General features: G+C 49.1%; 1 protein-coding gene across 2 annotated transcripts in view; it reads left to right on the top strand.

Moving 5' to 3' along the window:
* The window catches only part of STAG2 (STAG2 cohesin complex component), a 1,316,830-nt gene that overhangs the window by 1,268,711 nt on the left and 22,107 nt on the right, over positions 1-26,012 (top strand). For both annotated transcript variants that reach the window (XM_086918500.1, XM_086918501.1), the window contains one exon: positions 16,376-16,453. In XM_086918500.1, the coding sequence (XP_086774626.1) occupies positions 16,376-16,453 (78 nt within the window). The remainder of the gene's footprint in view (positions 1-16,375; positions 16,454-26,012) is intronic.

Below are 26,012 nucleotides of genomic sequence, written 5' to 3'. Positions count from 1 at the left end.
GGAGAGTCTTCGGGCCAAGGTGGAGGACCAGGAAGCGAGGTCTAGGCGAAATAATGTTCGCATTTCCGGCCTGCCGGAATCTACCAACACTGGCAAGATGGAGACTTACATCGAGACGTTACTGAAGGAGATCTTTGGAGCTGAAAAACTGTCCTCAGTATTCCTGGTCGAACGGGTGCACCGCTCCCTGGCACCGGCACCTAAACCGGGTGCAGCCCCGCGCATGAATATTGCCCGCTTGCTCAATTACAGGGACCGGGACACAATCCTCAGACTTGCTAGAGACATGGGCAAAATAGCATACCAAGGAAGTACCCTGGAATTTTATCCAGACCATACTATGGCTGTGCAGATGGCGCGCAAGGAATTTGCCCCGGTGAAGAAGAAACTGCGGGATCTTGGACTAGAATACGCCATGCTATACCCGGCAAAACTCAAAATCACGAATGCGGGTGAGCCTGTTGTTCTTCCAACGGTGCAAGCGGCGCAGGAGTATATCAAGAAAATGGGGAAGCGGAAGAAAGCGCAGGATCGAGACGAGCCGACCAGTGATATCGACTGAATCAACGAGGGAGTGGACTTCGCTCTACAATACAGAACATGATGGAGCTGGAGACATCTTGAAGACACTGCAGAATGGCGGCTGTGCAGACAGACATAACACTCTCATGGGGCCAGTGGACTGCACTTGAAATGGACCGCTGCACGGCGGCGGGGACTCACATGAACCATGTACGTGACACACGCTGGCTGTCTGAACACAAGGTGGTACTTTATGCAGTGAGTAAACTGATAATGCATTGAAAGCCAGGGTTATGGGAGAGGCGGTATGGCTTACGTTGCACTATGAAGCACCATACTGAGAAAAGTACTCTGAACTCAGTGGTTATGGGGCTTACTGGGGTTGGACCTCGTGTGCATGGCCGAACATTTGAACTGTACTGCATGGTCCTACTGGACGAAACGACAGGGATAGACTTGCACACCTGAACCTTAGCGCACTGAACTACTACAATTCGGCAAGCGCACTCAAGAGAGGTTATGTTGCATTGTGAAGTTGATAGCCTGTGAGGGGTGGATGGAGGGGATTAAGGACATTCTTGCGAATTATTGACTAGAGCGCATGCTTCTGTCCACGTCCACTACGTGGATGGAGATGTGTGTACCTGGTGACACCCCCAAGAGGGTGCGCCCCAACTCAAGTTCTACTACGGGGTTAACTGTTTTGAAGGGAAGGCTTTGGCACAGTTTGGGTGCTAAAGTGGGTGGAGGGTGGGCGTGGGAACTGGGTGTTGTTCAAGTTCAATCACTGTGTCTGAGAAGCATGGCGACCTCCTTATTTATTGAAAACATTGCACCAGACTCAAACTCATAATCTTGCATCGAGAGATGCGACAAACTGCAGGCATACCATGTGCGTGGGTGGCTCCTAACACGAACTGGCACATGCTACTTTCAATGTTGTGACACGATCTCACGCATTAAAAATTATAACGTGGAATGTCAGAGGCCTAGGCAACCCCAAAAAAATTCGGCAGATATTTGCGTACTTTGATCAATTACATATTGACATAGCCTTTTTGCAGGAAACGCATATAGCAGCTGCCACTACATCCAGTCTGGGCGCTAGATGGGCGGAGTCAGTCACCAGCTCAAATTACTCCTCTTATTCTAGAGGAGTTAGCATCTTAGTACGGAAGGGGATACACTTTAAGATTTCCAGCACACACAGAGACCACGAGGGTAGATACGTCATTGTGGTGGGCACGTTGAGGCAGAGGCAGATGGCGTTGGTAAACACTTATGGCCCTAATATAGACGATCCAGGGTTCTTTAGGGAAGTGTGGAACATCATTGCAGATCTCCAGGTAGAACATATACTTTGGGGTGGTGATTTCAACGTAGCACTGCGGGACGGATTAGATAGGACTCCACGCACATTGGAACCACATGTCAGAGCGAGAGCAATGATACAAGATGCTATGGAAGACTTAAACATGGCTGATGTGTGGAGGGCTCATCACCCGGGGGAGGTAATAGCAACACACGTTAACGCAGCATACAACATCTGGTCCAGACTGGATTATTGGCTAGGCACACAGGACGTGATCTCATGGGCCACTCATATAAAACATCTCCCAAGAACACTTTCGGACCATAGCCCTGTGCTCATAGAGATGAATATCCCAAACTACGAGCCACCACCATTCACATGGCGTTTTAATGCTGCGGCATTGCGAGACCCATTGTACGTAGACACCATACATAAGGCAATGGTAGATTACTTTGACCTGAATGGCCCCACGACCGAGGACCCTTGCCTATTGTGGGAAGCGTTTAAGGCCACGATACGAGGGGTGTGCATAAGTACATCCACGGGCATACTGAAGGACATTAGACAACAACTACAAACGCGTGAGAGCACCATCCACGCTTTGGGACAAAGTTATACACAAACAGGCGACACTAAAATATTGGGAGAAATACAAACACTACTGGCTACTACTGAGCTTAAATATGTGTCCAAACGTAGAACTGCTAGAATGTACGGAGAGGGGGCAGAGCCCTAGCTGACAAAATTTGCTCAGGACGTTCACCCCAAAATATCACAGCTATACGAACCTGGGCAGGAAGTGTCACGAGGGACATTAAGGGGATAACAGGAGAATTCATGGCCACTTATGGTGCACTTTGAGGCACGCCCATCGATGCCACAAGAGGACCTACTGTCCTACATGGCAGATGTGGAGATTGCATGGCTAGCTGATGGGCACAGGGAATACCTAGCTCGCCCTATAACAGTTGAAGAAGTCACGGACACTATTAAAAGGCTACCGAATGGCAAGGCGCCAGGGCCAGATGGGTTAGTGACGGGATTCTATCAAATGTTCGCGGACTTACTAGCCCCATATTTAGTAAGATTGTATGGAGCGGCACACGAGGCACAGACTCTACCAGCGTCAATGAGGGAGGCAATGCTTATTGCATTATTGAAGCCGGGGAAAGAGGAGGATAAGTGCGATTCCTATCGCCCCCTCTCACTCATAAACGTTGACAAAAAATCATAGCAAGCCTATTGGCAGATAGACTCAAACCGCTGATGCCCTTGTTGATACGTCCTGACCAGTCCGGCTTCATACCTGATAGATCCACCACGCATAACACGCGTACATTATTTGCACTAGCCCACTACCTGGCACCAGAAATTAAAGCTGTGGCAGTACTGTTAGACGCGGCTAAAGCGTTTGCCACAATAGACTGGCCATTTCTAAACGCTGTACTGTTGCGCATGGGGTTTCCACATATATTTCTGGGGTGGATCACGGTGTTATACATGAACTTAACAGCACGCAAACAAATATATAACAAATATGTATCGGAGCCCATTCCGATCTGTCGAGGCACCAGACAGGGGTGCCCACTCTCACCGATGCTTTTTGCTTTAATATTGGAACCTCTGGCTTGCAAAATCCGTCAACATCACCACTACTCGTCCATACAGCTCCCGACACGCCCCATGCACATCTCGCTTTATGCCGATGATATGGTGTTGTATGTAAAAAATCCGGAACAGCACCATAATCCCTTGTTAAGAGAATATATCAAGTTCGGTCAGCACTCGGGATTACAGATAAATTGGGCCAAATCCCTTATATTAGCGTTGACAGATGGTACGCACCCCGCGGCCCTGGACGATCCTCTAGAATGGTCGGATGAGCCGACCAATTATTTAGGAGTCTGGTTCCACAGAGACCCGGAGCTGGTCATACGTACTAATTATGGCAGAGCGATGGCATCCTTGGAAGAAAAGGTTACCAGATGGAATAAATTGCCGTTGTCCCTGGCGGACAGAGTGGCGATAATCAAAATGGTGCTCCTGCCGAAGTTCCTCTATTTATTCAATAGTATCCCAATAAAGCCACCTGCGGAGGTCTTACGAAACCTTAAAAAACTGGTGTTTAATCTGCTCTGGGCAGGAAAACAGGCCAGGTTGGAATTACACACTATGACACTACCATTTGCTCAGGGAGGTTTCAAAGTCCCAGATTTAGATCTATATTACATATACACTCAGGCGCAATTCGCGCACTACTGGTACCACGAAATACCCTTCCTGACAAATGTGGCGGTGGAGGCAGGGGATGCAGACCCGATCCCACTGACTAGCATATTACCACACAAAAGGCTTAAACTACATGACCATGATATTAACCCGGTCAACACTACCACGGAAGCGTGGAGACTGATGGGAAAAGCTGCTGATAGCTTGCCGCTTTATGCACCTGCACTTCCACTAGCGCATCATCCGGCACTCTCAGTCACGCAGGAACAGGTTGGCATGGATTTGCTAAAGTGTGCTGGGATAGACAAATTAGGCGACTTATACAAAAATGGGATCTTTCAGACACTAGACAAATTGGAATATATTAGCACTCCGACACTGTTATTTAGTTTTACATACTACAGGTTGCAAAGGGCGATAAAATAACATTTCCCAGATTACCTGGAAGAACCCAAGACCCTGACACCCTTGCAGTTAGTACTCGCCACACCTACGGCTTCCCACTTGGTATCGAAGTTATACACAAGCAAACAACGAGACATAGGAGGGAACACTGAGAGGGTGAGAGACAAATGGAATGCTGCACTAGAGGAGCCACTCACAGATGACGAATGGTTAACTGCCTGCCTGCTCACTGGCATGCTGACGCCAAATGGGAACTTGAGGATAATTCACTACAAGTATCTGCATCAAATGTACTATACCCCCATGAGGCTATACAGATACGGACTAAGGGATGACTCCAACTGTGTTAGATGTAGACAGGAAAATGCGGACTTCATGCATTTGGCATGGCACTGTCGCCAGGTGGCAGGATTTTGGGAGCAGGTGATGCAAGCTCTAAGCGAAATGCTTGGGACGCCACTGCCATGTAGGGCCAAAGTTTGCTTGTTGGGTATTGTTCCACAGCTGAGAGCGCAAAAGCGCACATTCTGTGTGGTGGCACTGCTACTGGCCAAACGGAGGGTGTCTATGCACTGGAATAGCAAACGCTAGCTGGAAGATTTAACATATTACCGGGATACGCTGGTCACTTACGAGGAAGAGTTGCCGGTCAGGTCACGTCCCAGAGACTATTGGATGTATTTACGTACCTATTTATTAGAACAAGAAACGGCATGCAATAATGATGACTCATAGCAAGGACTGCAACAGGGTTAATGGAATGTAGTGATAAAATGTTAACTTGTAATGGGGGGTGGGGGGGATGCTGTGACACAGTGGTCTTTATTCTCAGAGTTCTTTAACTGTCTTGCCAATTTACTGGAAAAAGTATAAAAGAAAAAGTAAGATAACAAACATGATTGACTACATTCATAGCACTGCTCTATGTTTCCAATGCTATTTCCTACAACGCCGCCGGTCCCACGGATGTCGGCTGATGGGCCGTGTACACAAGAGAATAATTTGCGAATGATGCAACTGCATAGCCGGCCTGATGAGGTTGTAGGCGCAAACATGTATATTATTACTATGAAAGATGCAATAAACTTCTTACACCAAAAAAAAAAAAAAATCTATTTATTGAGGCACAGCAAAACCATAGCATCAAAATTAAAATAAAATGGACTGCACTAGTGCTGCCATCGTAAGAAGCTCTCTTTGCTTATGCAATAGGTAAAGTGAAAGTGGAACTCTGGCCTGGAGGGAAATTGGCAGAAAGCAAAAAACACTGGGTCACCTGCACACAAATAAAAAGGCTGGAGCCTTAATCTAAAAGATGTTTTAGAATGGGGATAATCGCAGCATCGAATTCGGACCGGGCACTATATTTGAACCATTGGTCGCTTAGTCGCACCCTCTACAAATTTGATATTTTCACGATTTGCCAAAAATCGTGATATTGGATCATTTAAAAAGAATCCTTTTTATTGATTACAAAAGCTCCCAAAAATCTGACGTCCGTTCTTCTTTTTTCCGCGCCAGCAAGCGCAGATCCGAGAAGAGATCGTACCCTTATTCACTTTTTGACTAACTTTTTAGGTCTATTTTTACTATCTTTTTGAGTTGATTCGACTCCTGGTGCCAGTAGGGATACCTGGATTTAAACCGTGAGATGCCTGTCACCGACTGATGTCGGTGACCGACCCCCACCGCAGGTGTTTCTGTCTCGGGGCCGACCACGACGACAAGTCGTCTCCCGACTTCCGGGCCTTGACCTCGAAAGCTAGGCGGGAGCAGTCCCGTAAGCTTCTCGAGCTCTGGCCGGCGGCTCCACACCGTTCGAGGTCCCGGTTGAGGAGGAAGTAGAGGGACCGGTCGTGGAGTCGCAGCCATCGACGCTCATCGAGCCATCACCACTCGTCAGGCTCGAAGTCTTCCGGTAAGTCGAAGAAGCGACATCGCACTTCTGACTCCCCTCGCCAGTTGCGCGACTCGGCTGAGGGTTCGGGTGGCCCCACCGGAGCCGCAGGAGTCGGTTCCTGCCCCACACCCTCCGGTCCCTGGGCTTCACACAACTCTGGGCGAGATTTGAGATTTCCTCGTGGCCATGAGGACTCTCTTTCCGCCGTCGAGGCCCGCCGGTGTGCCTTCGGGCTCCACGGACCCGACTGGGGGCCCTAGCGTGCCGGCGGCTTCTTCCCGGCGCCGTCGGCAACTTCGGTCCCAACGCCACAGGATCCAGGCCTGGATCCCGGTCGACGCCAGTCGACCTCACGACTCCTCCAATGGCGCCGACCCCTAGGGTGCCACTCCCGGTGCCGTCCTCAGATGACCCCGTCCCCGGTTTCAGCCCTGGTCCGGATCTGTCGCCGATGTCTACGGGTGAGGCCTTCACCACCGACCCGACTCAGCCCTTTATGCCTGTTTATCAGGACACAGATGAAGGGGAGGACTGGGAGGGGTCTGAGGACCCTCTGGCACAACAGTGTCAGTTAAGTCAGGACTGGGCAGATGAGCTGGGCGAGGCCAGTGGTCTTGACATATCGCTGACACTGGTTTCATCTCTTCTCCCTCCGTGGCTACTGAGGAGGGTGCTACATATGGTGCTGTGTTGCGTAGAGCAGCCAAGGCCTTGGCTCTTGAGCTCCCTGCTGCGGCCGTGATGACTAATCTCCTCACTGAGGTGCTTCAACCGCCAGTAAGCTCCTCGGAGCCTATGCTGCCGTTCAATGAGGCACTCTCCGTCGTTCTGATGGACACTTGGTCCAGGCCCAGCGCCGTGCCCCCTGTGGATCGGAATGTGGCCCGACGCCACTGCCCGGCTCCGGGCGACCCCTGCTTCCTGTCCGTGCACCCCACTCCCGAGAGCCTCTTGATCAGACCTCTACGTCCCAGACTGCATTCCCGTCTGCTCCCCCAATTCGGTAATCCAAAAGGCTAGACCAGTTTGAGAAGAAACTGTTCTCCTCCGTCAGTTTTAGGGTTACGGTGTATTATTACCGCATGCCTTTTGGGCCGTTACACCCACTCTCTGTGGAATACGGTGGCGGATGTGCTGCCTCAGTGTCCGGAGGAGGCCAGGACATGGCTCGCCCAGGCTCTTGCTAAGGGGTGAAATGCGGCACGGTATTCCATTCGATGTGGACTTGATACCACGGACTCGCTGGGCAGAGCGATTTCCACGCTGGTGGTGATCCGTTTCCATGCCTGGCTGAGGTACGCCAATTTTTCAGGGGATGTCCAAAACACACTCATGGACATGCCCTTCGATGGCCGTCGCCTTTTTGGCGACAAAGCACACAGTGCGCTTGAGCGTTTCAAGGACTCCAGGACTACGGCCAAGTCCTTGGGCCTGTCGGGCCAGCGCCAGCAGACTTCTGCTTTTTGCCCCTTTTTTGGCAAAGGAAGGGGCGCCCCCACACATTCGTCCAGCCACAGGCCGCAGAACCAACCTTAATGCGGTCGCGGACGTGGTAACCGCTGTGGCGGTGCATGGGGACAGAGGCCCGGTCAGTCCACATCCACTCCCGCAAGCATCTGCCTCAAAGCCTTCCTAGTCCGAGCTTTCAGGCTCATTCTACGCCAGTAGTGGTCAGGGTTCGCCATTACCTACTCCACTGGCGTACCATCACTTCGGACAGGTGGGTGCTGCAAATCGTCTGAAGGGGCTACTCCCTCCCCTTCAAGGCAACCCCACCAGCCATGCCACCGCATTTCGGGGGATCACTTGCAGCTTCTGCAGGAGGAAGTTACGGCCCTCTCGGCCAAAGGCGCCATCGAGCTCGTTCCAGGGCCAGAATTAGGACGTGGTTGCTATTCCCACTACTTTCTGGTTCCCAAGAAGGGCAAAGGGGACCTGCGCCTTATCTTGGACCTCCAGAGCTTCAACTGCTACCTCCGCAAGAAGAAGTTCAAGATGCTGACTTCAGCTCAGGTCTTGGCTGCCCTAGACCCTGGAAACTGGATGGTAGCGTTGGACTTGCAGGATGCATATTTCCACTTCCCCGTCCTGCCGGCACTACCTGCAGTTTACTGTAGGCCACGAGCACTTTCAGTTTACCGTGTTCACCTTCGGCCCCTCTGGTGATCACGAAAGTGATGGCGGTGGTCGCAGCTCATCTGCGCAGGTTAGGGGTTTCAGTCTTCCCCTACCTCAACGACTGGTTGTTGAAGGTGGGCCCGCCCCAGACGGTCGTCAGCCACCTCCAGACTACGGCCGACCTCTTGCACCTGCTGGGGTTCTCCATGAATGTGCCGAAGTCACACCAGTGTCCCTCTCAGAAGCTCCTCTTCATCGGAGCAGTTCTAGACTCTGCGCAGTTTCGGGTTTATCCTCCCCGAACAGCGGTTTCGGGATATTCAGGCTCTGATTTAGATCTTTCAGCTGTTATCCCGAGTCTCGGTCAGGTTGACGCTGCGGCTTCTGGGGCCGATGGCCTCCTGCATCCTTCTGGTGTATCACGCCAGGTGGCGGATGCGGGCTCTGCGGCGGGACCTGAAGTTTCAGTGGGCCGAGCATCAAGGCAACTTGTCCGACCATGTCTTGATCTCGGAGGGCACTGCAAGACAGATGCAGTGGTGGCTCATGGACCGTGATTGGGTCAGCGGCAGATCCCTCTCCCTACCCCAACCGGAGCACATAGTTGTGACGTACGTGTCCCTCCAGGGCTGGGGGAGCCACATGGGAGAGGCGGAGATCAGAGGCCACTGGCCTCTGGCGTGTCCAGGCTCCACATCAACCTTCTGGAGCTGCGCGCGATCTGGCTTGCACTGAAGGCATTCCTCCCCTCTGTCTGAGGGAGTGTAGTGCAGGTGTCCACGGACAACACCACCGCCATGTGGTACTCCAACAAACAGGGCGGGGTGGGGTCGTGGACCCTATGCCAGGAGGCTCTGCGCCTCAGGCAGTGGCTGGAACATCAGGGCGTGACCCTGGTGGTTCAACACCTGGCAGGTTCCCTGAACGCAAGGGCGGACGAACTCAGCCGTCGGTGCATGATGGATCACGAATGGCGTCTGAACTCGGACGTGGTGCAAGGCCTCTTTCAGTAGTGGGGCGAGCCTTGGTTAGATCTATTCGCCACAGAAGAGAACGCGCAATGTCATCAGTTCTGCGCATTGGAATTTCCATGGCGGCACTCGCTCGGAGACGCTTTTCGACGTGAGTGGAGCTGCGGTCTGTTGTACACCTTTCCACCTATACCACTTCTGCCCAGAGTGCTGAAGATCATCAGACTCGACCGGGCCCAAGTTATCCTTGTGGCTCCAGACTGGGCACGAAGATACAGGTATCCCGAGCTCCTCAGCATGTCTGTCGATCCCCCAATTCGTCTGCCTCTTCAGGAGGGCCTTCTGTCGCAGCAGCAGGGGACGGTCCTCCACCCGATCCTGTCCAGTCTCCACCTCCATGCTTGGAGATTGAGCGGCGACAGTTGAGGCCATTTGACTTGCCACCTGAAGTTTGTGATGTGATTCTGGCAGCCAGGCGTCCCTTCACAAAGTCTGTATACGCCTGCAGGTGGAACAGATTTGTGGCATGGTGCACAGCAAAGGCTGTGGATCCCCTTTCTGCCCCTCTTTCAGCGGTTTGCCTCTTTCTTCTTTCTCTTGCCCCGCAGGGCTCTGCTCTGGGCACTATCAAGGGCTACCTTTCTGCCCTTTCCGACCTCTTAAGGCTACCTGATCAGCCTTCTTTGTTCAAATCCCCGATTGTAAATAGGTTCTTGAAGGGAATCACTCATATGTTCCCTCCCCCCTGTTCCTTTCGTGATGCCCCAGTGGGACTTGAACCTGGTTCTGACTTACCTGATGTGCGCTCCTTTTGAGCCACTTCATAACTGTCCTCTCCATCTTCTTGCACGTAAGACTGCTTTCCTGGTTGCCTTCACCTCTGCCAGGAGAGTGAGTGAGCTCCAGGCTCTTTCCTCCAAGCCTCCTTTCCTTTATGTCCATCTGGACAAGGTTGTGTTGCGGACAAGACCCTCTTTCCTGCCCAAAGTAGTCACAGCCTTCCACATCGGGCAGTCCATCACTTTGCCCACCTTCTTTCCGCCTCCACATCCCGCTAAAGAGGAAGAGTGGCTCCACCTTCTGGACCCAAAACGTGCGCTCTCATACTATCTGGATCGCATCAAGGCATGCTACTCTTTGGCTAAGAAGGAGCCTCCTGTTGGGCTGAGGGACCATTCCACTCGGGCCACGGCGGCTACTACTACCCTGGGCCGGGGAGTCCCCTTGCAGGACATCTGTCAGGCAGCTACGTGGGCCTCGCTGCACACATTCGCAAGACACTACTGCCTGGACAACCAAGTCCGGAGGGATGGCTTCTTTGGCCGTTCCGTCCTCCAGGACTTTCTGGTGCGATTATTGGTTCGCAGACCCACCACCAGGGTTGGTATTGCTGGGGTATTTATTCTAAGGTAAGGAATCTAATACTAACCTGTTTCTATCAGATGCACAAGTTACTTGCCTTCGGTAACAATATATCTGTAAGAAACAGTAGTTAGTATTAGATTCCTTACCGCCCCACTCATCCTCCCCGTTCTGCGGACCGATATCTAAGGTTAAGGCCATCCCCTTTCAGGGCCCTAGTTTCATGGCACCAGTGTTGGTTATTATCATGGCTCTGCGTTTCTGGCGCGGAAAAGCTGTGTATAAGAACGGACGTCAGCGCACGAGGGCGGCGTCTAAGTACTCCGCCGACATCATCCCGGCGCCGACGACGGACGCGGAGCCGCAGATGACGCCTACTGCGCAAGGGTACTGCTATGCAAAAGTTTCCGGATCCAGTCTGACGCCTGGGGATAATCTAAGGTAAAGAATCTACTAACTACTGTTTCTTACAGATATATTGTTACCGAAGGTAAGTAACTTGTGCTTCACTGACAACACCACCGCCATGTGGTACTGCAACAAACAGGGCGGGGTGGGGTCCAGGACCCTATGTAAGGAGGCTCTTCTGGACATAGCTGGAACATCAAGGCATTACCTTGGTGGTTCAACACGTGGCAGGTTCTCTGAACGCCAGGGCGGACAAACTCGGGCGCCGGTGCTTGATGGATCACGAATGGCGTCTGCACTCAGACGTGGAGCAAGGTCTCTTTCAACAGTGGGGAGAGCCTTGGTTAGATCTATTCGCCACCGAAGACAACGCGCAGTGTCATCAGTTCTGCGCGTTGGAATTTCCAAGCCGGCATTCGCTTAGCAACGCTTTTCGTCGCGAGTGGAGCTGTGGTCTGTTGTACACCTTTCCACCTATATCATTTCTGCCCAGAGTGCTGAAGAAGATCAGGCGCGACCGGGCCCAAGTCATTCTTGTGGCTCCGGACTGGGCTCGAAGAGTTCGGAATCCCGAGCTACTCAGTATGAGCATCAATCCCCCGATCCACCTGCCTCTTCGGGAGGATCTTCTGTCGCAGCAGCAGGGGAGGGGTCCTCTACCCGAACCTGTCCAGCCTCCACCTCCATGCTTGGAGATTGAGCGGCGACAGTTGACGCCTTTCGATCTTCCTCCCGAAGTATGTAATGTCATTCTGGCAGCCAGGCGTCCCTCCACCAAAACGGTGTACGCCTGTAGGTGGAACAGATTTGTGGCATGGTGCACAGCTAAGACTGTGGATCCCCTTTCTGCCCCTCTTTCAGAGGTTCTTCTGTTCCTTCTCTCTTTCGCCCTGCAGGGCTCTGCTCTGGGCACTATCAAAGGTTATCTTTTGGCTATCTCTGCCTTTCTACGGCTTCCAGATCAGCCTTCTTTTTTTAAGTCCCCAGTTGTTAACCGTTTTCTTGAAGGCATTACGCATACGTTCCCACCTGTGCCCTTCATAATGCCTCATTGGGACTTGAATCTTGTCTTGACTTTTTTGATATTTGCTCCCTTTGAGCCCCTTCATAACTGTCCCTTAGTTCTTCTTACTCTCAAGCCTGCTTTCCTGGTTGCGATCACCTCTGCCAGGTGAGTGAGTGAGCTCCATGCTCTTTCTTCCAAACCTCCTTTCCTTCCTGTTCATCCGGACTAGGTGGTTTTGGTTGTCACGCCCTTCCACATTGGGCAGACCATCACTTTGCCCACCTTTTTTCCGCCTCCACATCCTTCAAAAGAAGAGGAGAGGCTCCACCGTCTGGACCCAAAACGTGCCCTCGCATTCTATCGGCAGCGTACACAGCAGTTCCAGGTGGATGATCAACTCTTTGTTGGCTACGTGGGCGCCAAAAGAGGTCGGACGGTGCACAAACGGACAATCTCCTGGTGGGTGGCTCTGTGCATCAAAGCATGTTACTCCGTGGCCAAGAAGGAGCCTCCTGTGGGGCTGTGTGCCCATTCGACCAGGGCAACTGCAGCCACTACTGCCTTGGGACGCAGCGTTCCCTTGCAGGACATTAGTCAGGGAGCTACATTGGCCTCGCTGCACACGTTTACCAAGCACTACTGCCTTGACAGTCCGGTCCGGAGATACGGCTTCTTTGGCCGTTCTGTGCTCTCTGACTTTCTGGTGTAATCTTGTTCTCAGACCCACCACCGGGATTTGTATTGCTGGGGTATCTATTCTAAGGAAAGGAATCTATCACTAACGTGTCTCTTTCATATGCACAAGCTACTTACTTGTGTAACAATATATCTGTAAGAGACATTAGTTAGTGATAGATTGCTTACCGCCCCACCCATCCTCCCCGATCTACGAACTGATTACTAGGGTAACAGTCATCCCCTTTTAGGGCCCTAGTTTTATGCACCACCTGTCAGTATCTTGCATGGCTCTGCGTTTCGGCGCAGAATAGTTGTGTACAGAACTGAAGTTAGCGCGCCTCGGACGGCGCCTAAGTACTCTCCGTGACATCATCTCGGCGCCTACGACGCCAGTGACGGACGCGGAGCCGCAGGACGCCACCTACTGGTGTGCAGAGGTACTGCTAAGCAGAAAAACTTCCGGATCCAGTCTAACGCCTGGGGATATTCTAAGGTAAGGAATCTATCACTAACTAATGTCTCTTACAGATATATTTTTACACAAGTAAGTAACTTGTGCTTTCGGGGCAGCGGATTCTGGAGGGGCACCCACTGGTTCTCGGTCAGCGGTTCGGTCCCCGGCACCAGATGGGATCCTTGCATCCATCGATGGATCTGAACTGGCGCCACATGTACCACCTTTACCTTCCGTGGAGCCAGTCCTGATGCGTATGTTCCCGGTGCTGTCCCCATTCTCATCCCTGACTCTGAGACAGAAACCGGAGGGCTGTCATCCGACGCCGTCTCTGGCACAGACTGGAGCTATTCCTTCCAGGCTGAAACCCTAGATCCAAACATGGATTGGATGCCAGCGGACTAGACACCTCTCCAGATACTGGCATGGTCTCTTCTACCATGGCTATGGATTAGGGAGCCTCTTTTATTATAGTAGTGAGTAGAGCGGCTAAGGTCGTAGGCCTTAGCCTATCCTCAGTGGCAGTTAAGACTAATTTCTTGACAGAGGTGCTTCAGCCGGGAGTCACCTTTTCAGAACAGCTTCTCCCATTTAATGAAGCCCTCATGGACGTCATATTTGAGGCTTTGTCCAAACCCTGTATCACAGTGTGGGAAAGTCCCCCCTTTTTGATGATACCACCCCCCTTTTCCCATGGTATTTATGATTTTAGACTGAAAGTGCAGCGGGTCCCTACTAATCAGGCCCCCAGTGCCCTTTCCCTTAAAACTGGTAATTGTCTAATTGTAACCCAATGTCAAAGACTTTAGCACCCCTGTAAGTCCCCAGTATATGGCACCTCTGGTACCCAGGGCATGGGTACTAAAGAGGGTGCCCATTAGGCTGCTGTATGTATTATGCCTCCCAAAGGGACCCACACTAAAATCACATACAGCCTGCCATTGCAGGATGTGTGAAATGTTGCACACCATTTTGAAAACCTGACTTGGCACACTCCCTATGTGCCATGCTCATTGCATATACTATGTGTAGGTCACCGCTACAGCAGGCCTTAGAGCCCTAAGACAGGGTGCAATATATTAAATGTGAAGACCTATCTGCATGAGCAGATATGCTTCTGTGATATCTGTGAATAAGATCTGCAAGTTTCTCAGGTGATATTCTGGCATCACTCATTGGTAGGCCTGTTGACGGGTCTTGCCTCTTTGCCTACAAAAGCTCACACCGCCCTCGAGCGATTTAGAACTGTTGCATGCTACCTCAATCTTTCCACACCACCACGCAGTATCTCTAACAATGTTGCACTTTTCAAGGCATCTCTAGGGGTTACGCCTTCAGACCGTGTTAAGGCTGACAGTCCCCACAAGAGGCACCCCAGACACCGTACAGGCCAGCAGGCACAACAAATTTCAGTCTCAAGGTCCCTCCGGCAGCTTCTTCGAAGCCCCTTTAGGTTATCCTTCCCATCACAACCACCCCGCGAGAGGCACGTTTAATCATTTTATCCACAGGTGGCCAACCATAACATCCAATAATGGGAAGTGGTCCTGCAGATATTCCCATGGGGTTATGCCTTGCTGTTCCTTTCTACCCCTTCCCCCTCCCCACTACCTCTTTCACCTACATCAGACGTGCTTTTGGAGGACCATTTGTTTATTTTGCTGCAGGTAGTTTAGGCTCTTGGTAAAAGGAGCCATAGAGATGGTCCCGGTTTCAAAAATCGCAACTGGGTGTTATTCCTGTTATTTCATAGTGGCAAAAATGGCGCAGGCCTTTGCAGTCTGTTAATCTTCAACCCATGAATTTCCTCCTACAGAAGGACAAATATAAGGTGCTCACACTGGCTCAAGTTCTATCTGCCCTGGATCCAAGTTACCCGATTGTGGCATTGGGCTTGTAGGATGACTTTTTCTATAACCACATCCTGAAGGCCCATGGGCGCTAAGCTGAGGTTCAAGGTGGGCCATGAGCACTTTGTTTGCTATGATATCTTTGGCCTCACCTGTGCCCTTTGTGTGTTCACAATCATGATTGCAGTGGCCACAACATACCTTCAGAGGCTAGGGTTAACAGTCTTCTCCTACCTCAACGCCTGGCTGTTGAAAGCAAGTCCGTCCCAGTCCATCGTGGACCACCTCCAGACAATGGGGAACCTCCTACATCATTTGTTTTCACAATCAACATGCTGAAGTCACACCTGCCTCCTTCACACAAGCTCCCTTTCATCTGAACCATCCTGGATATGGTGCACTTTCTGGCCTTTTCCTCCAGAACAACTAGACAAGGGCATTTGTTCTATGATGCTGGTGTTTCAGCCTCAATCTTTGGTTCTAGTGAGGATGGCTCGGAGATTTCTTGGCCTACTTCCCTCCTTCATCCTGCTCTTTGACCGTGCCAAGTGCTATTTGCAGGGACCACAGAGGGATCTGAAGTCTCAGTGGGCCAAGTATCAAGGGAACGTGTCAGATTCCTTCCAGTCTTCAGAGCAAAAGATCATCTCTGTTGGATGCTCAACCACAACCAGCAGAAGACCCTTGCCGAGAGCTAATGGTGGTGGCAGACACTTCACTGCTGGGTTGGGCACGTTATCTGGGTGCAGTACAGATTAGATGACTGTGGGCTCCAGTGGTAGACTACCTACACATGAACTTGTTGGAGGTGCAGGCCTTTCTCTTGACGCTGAACGTCCATCACAAGGAGGCTGGTTTAGGTCCTCACATTAACACCTTCAGACAGTGTCAAGGCTGACAGTCTGACACTGTCGAGGGGTATTGCACCAAGCAGGGCAATGTGGGATACTGGGCCTGATTACATTGCTGCATGTCTGCAGTGCATATTTTTTTCACCCAAGACCATTAGTTTGCACACTTTGATAATATTTAAGAACAGATTGACTGAATAATTTCTTTATTTATTGCATTGGTTTGTGTATTCTTTTTATGCTTGTTAATTCCGGGGCTCCTTTTAAACAGTACCTGCTTCTTAAGAAATGTTTGCATTTGTCTTTTAGCCTCCATCAAAAAACAGAAGAGAACGAACAGAACTCAAACCAGATTACTTTGATCCGGGTTCGATAATGGATGAATCGGTAAGTTTGTTTAATCCAATGATGTATTATGGTGCATTCATAATTGTGCCAGCCTGTGATTTTCTTCAGAATTGGATTTTTTTTTACGTTCAAACTCTTCGATTAGCCTGCCTGTCTTTTTTGCAGGTTGTCAGTCATAGTGTAGATTAATTTATGTATTCAGCATTCGTGCTGCAGCTTTCTAAACTTCATGTTGAAATATCCTTCTGACTGGCACATTTTCCCCACAGATTCTGCCCCTTCTGAATACTACTTTCAGGATTCAAATTGAACTGGAAAACTGTAACCCAAGAATGACTTTCCAGTGCCCCCAGGTGACACCATACAACGCCATCTTCAACTTCTCTTCCAGACATGTCACCTGATTATATTAGGTGCCAGTATGTACATTTGACTAAAGACTACAGGTAGTTCCCTCACTCGGTTAAATCACTTTCAAGGGAATATTATCTTGCGAGGTCTTCACACAAAACGTGCCATATGAAGAGGTTGTTTTCTGCTTCCTAGACAAAGCGATCCAAATCCTCGGACTGTTCGTAGTCCTGCTGCAGTTCCCAGCTCCTATTCCTCGCCATCAGGCCATTCGGTGGTGCCTAAAAAGTAGAGACCGGCGTTTCCCAATCCTTCTGCCAACTTTACATTGTTCAAGGCCTTCTGGCTAGCAATGGCAACCCTCTGAGCTATATTTCAAATATAACAAATCCTAGGGAACTTGAAGGTCCTGAGGAATATCAGGTACATGAACACATATGTGATAAATGCTGCAGTGTACTGGACAAATAACATCAAATGGAGTTAAAAAATATATTGTTCATTTATTAAAAAAACATGAATACATTTTAAAGATAAAAACCACGTGAAGTGGCAATGGCGCAGTAAATTGTCACTTATGCCGTAAATGATGTACGGCGTATACAAATGTGAATACAATACACATACAATGGACAATCGATACAGAATATAATTTAAAAAATCAGAAAACCACAACAAAGTGGGTCAATTGAGCTATTCCTCAAGAGGGCCAGAGGCCCCGGGGTTTGTCTGCTGCAGTGGGGCTTTTTGACTCGAGAGGTCTCACGCTATACCTTCTTGTGCTTTGCTCCCAGCACATATAACATCTTGGGCTTTTCCCCTTGGCACTTATGGTGATGTCAAAATTGGCTGGGACGCCCTCACCCCATTCTCTTGGACCCTTCTTCAGCACCGATTTAAAAAATGACGATACCCCTGAAGCCAGCCCCAAGGCCATCCAAATAGGTTAGGTGAAAATGTCCATTTGATGAAGGACATGGTGGTCTTTTATAATGAACTCTATTGTGACCGTCTCCTATGGCACACAGATTCCCCCACTGGGGAGAATTTCTATTCAGATGCTCTGGCTATCAGGGATAAGGTCCATGGCCAGACGGAGGATGAAGGCTTATCCCCTCCTGTCACCTTAAAATATTGATGCTGGCATTTACTTTGATGTCCAAAATGCCAGTTGCCAAAAGTTTGTTGTCGATCCCTTTGGCTCTTCCTCATCGGACTCGTTCAAATGGAAGTGAAAGCCGTGGAATTGACCACACCTTCTGCAGCTAAGAAAAACGAACATTTTAGAAGAGACTTCTAACCACTGATTTCTTACCTTGGAATACTCCCCAGGTGCCGGGAAATATTGAGCAGTACTTCTGCATGCCTGTAGGTGGTGCCAACAGGTCCATGTCTGCGCCGGATGTGACGTGAAAGGAGCCTGTATAGGCTCCACCCCAGCAAGCATTCTTCAGAACGTTTCGTTCTGCGCTGACAGTCATGGATCCGGAGAGCTACCTCTCAATTTTTGACCACATTTTTCTCTACCTTTGTCAAGCCTGTTTTTCAAATACTGTTTCCTGTGTGGTAGGGTCATGTTAGTTCCAAAACCTACGGGTTTTAAACCTTGAGGAGAATGTCACAGGCAGATGTCTGTGGCTGTTCTTCACTTGGTTTGTTTCTGGTGCTTGAGATCCTGTCACAACTGCAAATCCTGTTAGAACCGTCAGTCGATGCATTAGAAGATGATTCAGAAGAGGTTGCTGAAGCTCCTTGATGCACGAAAACACAAGGCTCCGCGTCTGCTCCATTCTCATGGATAGTCTTTATTCCGTTGCTCCCAGAGCTGCTCCTGTGACCACTGGTCTTCTAAATTTAAGATGTGATCTGGTAATTCCCCTCCAAATAAGTCCAAGTGCCCCTCAATTTCACCACGTTCTTCCAAATCCCCTGAAGGAGCGCTGGATGGCTCCCGCCCATCTAAGCCCTGTTCCAGCACCCAAATGAGCCACCACCAACTCCTCCTCTATGCCTTCCAAAATTCACAGGAGCCGGAGTGACTCCTACCTTCTGCTCAGTTTGAGGTTTTATGCAGCCATGTCCAGCAACTTTGGGAAAACTGACTACCTCTTGTCTCACTTTGACCCCACAGTGTCACATCTGAATTACCATTGGGCACTTCTCCAATGCCAGTTGGACTCTCTGGATCTGCACTCAGATCCGGGCTAACTCTGGTCCTGAGCTTCATCCCAACTCTGCTGCCTATACTTGGCCCTGGTCTCTCAACCCCTTTGCCGGCATCACTGTGAGATGAAGGGGAAGTCATCATCCTCACCGACTTTGAGATGGTGTCTTGTCGTCACACCTATCTCCCCTTCCCCCCCCCCCCCTCCCCTGCCCCGCCTCCCCCCCCCCCCCCCCCCCCCCCCCCCCCACACACCCCGAGATATATTGGGGCCAATATACCAGAGACAACCTTTTGAATCACATCCACTATCCCCTGGCCCATTGTGGAACCTGCTTAATCACCGAATCCAATCACGAGAGATTATTGCAAAATAAATAAAGATGGACAGCAATAAAGACATGAACTCTACGCAAATATTTGGATCCGGTCCTTTAACCATACCTTCTTGACTGTGCAGTAGGGTCTCCCTGTTAGGTTTTTGTTAAATAATTTCTTATTACATATATTACTGTGTAATATGTTTCTTTTAAAAAAAATGACATACTGCTTTTAAGGTTTATATGTTCGTTATAACAAATATAAGGAGTTGGTTTTAAATGTAGATTGGATTCACTGTGTACTGGATGAACTGTTTCTAATGCATATTGGATTTATTGTGTCTTTTTAGAATTCTGAGATTATTAATGTTTTTTTAAATGTGAATAGTATCGTCTAAATACGAATTTAGTTTTTACAAATATATAACTAAATCCTCTGACGCTACATTCTTGGGCCGGGTGGTATTTTAGCAGTATGACTCCAATATATGTGCGCTTCTTGTGTGTTGGGATCTATGAGTCTAATGGAAGTTGTATCTCTGTGAATTTGAGGTTTTTTTGCTTTCCAAGGGACATTTCTTCTTCACTATTAAGTATTGCCCTGGTCCTCTGGGATGGTGGGGCCACCTCTCCTCTTGTGGATGGACCCAGACTATGGGGCCCTTTACCCTCCAGATGACATTTCCCAAACCGTTCCAGAGGAAACTGGTATTAAGAAGTGGGGGACACCAGTGGATTTGGCACCTCACAAGACACTGGGTTAGTCTCCCTACCTGGCCCATCTGTGAAAGAAAGTGCATCCTTCTCCCTGGGGATGAGAAGAATAGTGGAAGTCCACAATATCCAGCTTCACTCTTTAGACATTAAGACCACTGTCTTGAAGGAGGTGTTCAAGCTGGGGCACTCCAGTACAGAGCCCCTATTCACTTTCAGTGAAGCCCTCACAGACATCCTCCTGAGGGCTTGGGTGAAACCCTGTTTAGGGGTCCCTTTGAATGGTCAGATTACTCACTGCCATCAGTCAGCCCTTGGGGACTCCATGTTCCTCACGCAGCACCCCAGCCCTGAGAACTTAGTGGTGCAGGCCTCAACAGCAAAAGTGAATATGAGCGCCTTCCCTACTACCTCTCTAAATAGGGAATCCAAGCTTTTTCAAACATTTGGCAAAAAGATTTTTTCCTTCACAAGTTTAGCATGGCGCTCCATGAACACTGCTTGCCTGTTACGCGGATTCTCTCATGCTCTATTATTCAGTGGCACAAGTGCTATCTATGGTTCCAGAGGAAGCTAGTGCAATCCTCACGCAGGCCAAGACACCAAGTTCACCATGGTATGGGTTAGATACCACAGCCTCCATTGGTAGAACAATGGGCTCCACAATGGCTCTTATGCGCCGCGCTTGGTTGCAGTCAACTGGTTTTTCAGGAGATCTCCAGGTGAGCTTTCTAGACAAGTCCTTTGACAGCTCTCGCCTGTTCGGCAATAAGACGGATGCTGCATTAGAGCACTTTAAAGACAGCAGGGTCATAGCCAGTTCTCCCTGGGGTTATCTGTCGCCCCACATCAACTGCATTTCTTTCGGTCATTATTGTGCCAGGGAGTGCAGGTCCTGTTAGCCATAGGTGCCATCAAGAGTTTGTCAGCACCAGAAGTTGATCTTGGTTGCTACTTCCACTACTTTCTGTTACCAAACCAGGACAAAGGCATCTGCCCTATCCTAGATTTTCACACTCTCAATGCCTTCCTGAGGTAGGACGGGCTCAAAATGGTCACCCCTTGCCCAGGTTCTGTCTGCTGTGGACCCTGAAGGACTGCATGGTCGTGCTGGATCTGCAAGATGCTTACTTTCACATTCCCATCTTGCTGGCCAGCAGGCGTAACCTGTGGTTCACTGTGGGCTTGGAGCATTTACAATTTTTCCTGTGCCCCCCTTCAGCCTCACAAGTGCATCTCTGGTTTTCACAAAAGTGATGGTGGTTCCTGCCCACCTTCAGGGGTCTGTCTTCCACTGCCTCGCGAACTGAGTGCTGAAGGCGGGTGTGCAGCAGGCAGTCGCCACCCACCTCAAGATTTTGGCAAACCTTATGCATTTGCTGGGGTTCACTCTCAACAGGATTGTCACACCTGACTCCTACCCAAACGCACACTTTCATCTTAGCCATTCTGGACACGGCTACACTGCATACCTATCTTCCAGGCAAGGAGTCCAGGAAATTCGGGTTATAATCCCCATATTTCAGCCATGGTCCTGAATCTCAGTGAAAGTGACTCTGTGGCTCCTGGGCCTGATAGCCACCTGTATCCTGCTGGTGAAGCACACCAGATCGCACACATGCACTCTGCAGTGCAACATGAATGCTCTATGGGCTCTCAGTATTGAGGCAATATTTCCAGTTGTGTTCAGATTTTGGAAGAAACTGCATAAGATCTGCATTGGGGGTTAATGGGCCACAATCTGGTCAGTAACAGAACACTCTCCCTTCCCCTCCCAAAGCTGACAGTGGTAACCAGTAGCTCACTTCTGAGATAGGGCAGCCATCAATCAAATGAAGACGTGTTCACGGACAACACCACTCCCATGTGGTACTGCACCAAGCAGGGTGAGGTGAAGCTGCAGACTCTGTACCAAGAGACCCTGCATCTCTTGAAGTGGCTAGAACATCAGATTATCTTCCTGGTTGTCCAACACCTGGTGGTATCTCTGAAAGCTAGGGCAAACAAACTCAACAGCAGATGCCCCATGGACGACAAATGGCTTCTGCACCCTGAGGTGGCACAAGGCTTCTTCCGCGAATGAGGAGAACCATGGCTGAATCTATTCAGCACTGTCAAAAGCACACATTGTTTACACTTTTGCATGTTGGAGTTTCCAAAGCAGCTCTCGCTCAGAGATGCATTCCACTTGGGGTGGAATCCTGGACTCCTGTACACCTTTCTGCCAATACCACTCCTTCCCGGAGTCCACAAGAACATTAGGACTGACCAGGCCAAAGTCATCTTGGTGACTCCAGTTAGGGCACGGAGAGTTTCATATCCCGAACTCCTTAGCATTCAGCCTCAGATGAAAAAGTTAATAGAACAAGCATTGGAAATGCAATAGGGCTCGCATTAGGAAAGTTTGAGCTATTGGTCTTATAAATTAATTTTTTTTTATTTATGTGTTTTTTTTTAAAATAGCTAAATTAATTTTGAGTCATATGTCCCTTTGATACTAGGTGAACGCAATGTACTTTTCATTTTTGTAATGAACTGGTCCGTGTCTTTTTTATATCACAGAAATGTGTGCTTCCCCCTGGGTGTGTTCCATATGTGTACTGTGTGCGTTCGTATTGTGTGTGTTTTATGCATGTGTGCTTTTGTGTACGAGTATTTACTTCTGGCCCTGACCATGTGCATTTGCATGTGCGTTCGTATGTGTGCTTCAACGTAATCTAGTTTGAATGACTTTGTGTGTTTCTGCGTTTGTGTGCTTCTTTGTATACGTAAGTGTAAATTGTGTGTTATTGATTGTGCTTCCCTGTATCTGTGTGTGTGCCTAACTGTACCTGTGTGTTTTTGCCCTTCCTTTTATCAGTGTGTGTATAAATAAATAAATAAATATATATATAATGTATATGTGTGCACTCTGTAGTATTCTTACCTTACTGTTCCAATAGAATTGTTATTGTATATTCCTGCTTCTACGTTCTATATGTGGGAGTTGGGTAGTCAGAATACATCACACTCCTCTGTAAATTGTGCACGGGTAGGCTTAACTGTATCACTGTGTACGTGCGCGTGCTTCCGTGTACCATTGTGTGTGTCTGTGTGTATATGCCGCCTGTACCTAACCCGTGTGCCGTGTCTCGGCAGTGTGTACTTTCAGCTCTACGTTGGGCAGAGGGGAGGGACAGCGCCACTCAGATGGTGTATTTGTAATAATTTTCAGTCACAAAAGATACAGTTTTAACGCCCGGTGTCCGCTACGGCCAGTCCGGCTCTGGTTGAAGGTAGCGCCTTAAGTTGTAGTCGTTCAGAAAGTTCTTCTGGCAGAGAAGTTCACACGTTTTCATTAGGTATAATAAGCAGAGGACAATGTTTTAATCGTGTTACTCTCACAGGTGACTCGGGATAATCTCTACCCGCACCTCGGTACAGCGCTCCGATGCATTTTACTTGGCCGGCGCTATATAAATCTACCGACATGTAAATGTACACATTCGAACACAGCCCAGAAATCACCCAGTGCGCTCTGTCACTAAAGTGCATGACGGTTCTGAATGCGTAGGGAATGTGATCCAGGGTGGGGTGGAAAGGCCTGTGAAGCAGGGAGTCGTGCAGAGGGCGTGTTACACCGAGTGTAGTGCAAAGGCTACGGAGATCCAGGTTATGTAACATAATGAAACACGGAAGGTGTTGTCAAGGGCGCGACTCTATCCAGTGCTGTACTGTGAATGGCACAGTGTAACTGAGTGACTGTACATGAGTGTGCAGATTAGTGAGTAAGTCATCACCTGAGTGACTGGACAAGTGACTGACTGAGTCAGCCAATGAGAGACTGCTTCTTCGTGTGAGTGAGTCGAAACGGAATGGTTTATAGATGGTGGAAGAGCTGCTTATCTCTTATGGAGATAGATTATCTGGGGGGAGGAAGGGCTCCTAATGGGAAGTGTAGTCGGGGAGAAATTGAGAAAAAAGCTGAGCATGGAGGGTGTTATTGCGGCTATCTGTTTGCCCGAGGGGAGGAGAAATGCCGGCCTGAGGCAGAGCACACGCTGAGAAGCTTGTGGGAGGGGGGCTGGGCTGCCTTTGATCTGGTAATGCGAGGCAGGCAGGCAGGCGGCTGGTGGCATTGTGCACGCGCTTTTTAGGGCTTGCGCTTGCGCAATGACCTAAAAAGCACATGCACTTGAAGGAATCGCCAGTGGTGGTTCAACACTGGATAAGCCGTAATAGAGCTTCGCCAGCGATGCGCAGAAGCGCATCAGCAGGCGAGCCCTAAAAAGGCGTACTAGAAAGACAAAAGTTCTTCAAAGCAATTTTGCATTTAAAAACATGTCCGAATTAAAAAGACCCACAACTCAAAACTGCCAGATTGTTTGTGTTCCGAGCAGTAGATGATCCATTACTGTTCTCAGCAACCGCAGACTGTTACCCAAGACACCCAAACACATTAGATCCATAGAGCAAACTTGTCCCAGTTCATCCCCCTCAGCATCCACAAAAGAAGGAATGACCAATACTGAATCTGCATAAGACGATCCAGAATCCAGATCACTGGGAGCTGAAGCATCCCAGGATGGCTCATAGTATGAGTTTATAATCAACAGCAAGCACAAATGACAATGGTACAAGTGGGCCTTTGGGGGTCCCATCTGCAGTTCTATGTTCAGAGTTTGAACCAGTTTGGTTCCTAGGCATATGTCCAGGGTACACTTGAAAGTGCACAGAATACAGCAGAAAATGGGCTGCACTCAGTGTAGCCAGACAGGCAGAAAGGACATGTATCAGTGGTCATTGAGTTCCTGAAGCACAGATGCGCTCGAGGACTGTATCATCTTTTCATGACACAGGGACACATGTGACAGTACCATTCCCATTTGGCCTTGTTATGGGACATCAATTGCGGAGATGAAAAAATAATGCAGTCCTGACAACTAGGACAGGACAAGCGGTAAGCCTCCAAAAAAGTTTCCATGCATGGAGTGTATGAATAATGGAATAACTCTGAAGAAAGGTGGTAACCAACCCAGAGTGCTACCCCCGCAGTACTATATATGTTAAAAATTTGGTGTACGGGCTCCCCGAAATAATGTGGGGAATTACTGTGGAGTAGCAACTGTATCACAAAAGAAGACCTTGCAACTTGAAGGTCAAAGATCTCCATTGCAGGTGTTAAGGCCACATCCTTCTGGAACAATAAGGCTTTCATTGTGCTAAACGCATCAAAGTGATCTTTCAAAAGCTTTATCGAAGGCCAAAGCGTTGTATCCCTAACTGTACGAGCAGGTGGAAAGAATACCTTAATGCTGGGTGTACAGGAGATTCTAGCGCTCATATAGAAATCAGACTAGTTTGAAAACCCTCAATGTAATCCCATTGGGTGCTTGCAAACCAATTGAGAGAAGAGAACACCCAACTTCCCTACATACAATCCTAAGATTGAACACTATATCAAGTAATGGTTGCAGCACACCACTTATCACAATCTATATTAGACCATATTCATTCAAGAAACATAACAATCCATTTGGATCTTTTTTTTCTTTTATTTTCTCAACTCCAATCCCTCATGCCAATGCGTATCGCCGTGGTTAAAGTAAACCACCAGCTTCCTCAGGGCTCAAATGCGTAATTCTAGAGTTCCTCCTTGAGGGTAAAATCTCAACCCCAGTCTAGACTCTTTAAAATGTTGCGTAAAGTGGAGTTGTATCCGTCTGCATCTTCCAATCCAAATCTTAGGGTGCGGTGAGATATTCACTAAGCTCAGCCGTATGTATTCTGTGTATCGCTTGAAGCCACTCCAATTTATCCGTTTTGGTGCGATCCTGGTTTCAAAATGCAATTCTCCACCGCCGCCTGTCACACATCCACTGTTCTCCTGCCAAAATTCTTTAGTCAAGTGCTTCTCTTCACCCGAGTACAGGCGTAAGCCAGTGGGTTACTTTCACCATGGCGAAACACGTTGGCATGAGGGATTGGATTTGAGAAAATAACAAAAGATCATCAAGAGCCCAATGGATTGTTATGTTTCTTGAATGAATATTGTCTAATATAAATTGTG

The sequence above is a fragment of the Lissotriton vulgaris genome, chromosome 4_1 (assembly GCF_964263255.1).
Source record: "Lissotriton vulgaris chromosome 4_1, aLisVul1.2, whole genome shotgun sequence".
Classification (NCBI taxonomy): domain Eukaryota; kingdom Metazoa; phylum Chordata; class Amphibia; order Caudata; family Salamandridae; genus Lissotriton; species Lissotriton vulgaris.
This window is presented reverse-complemented; position numbering and strand designations above follow the sequence as displayed.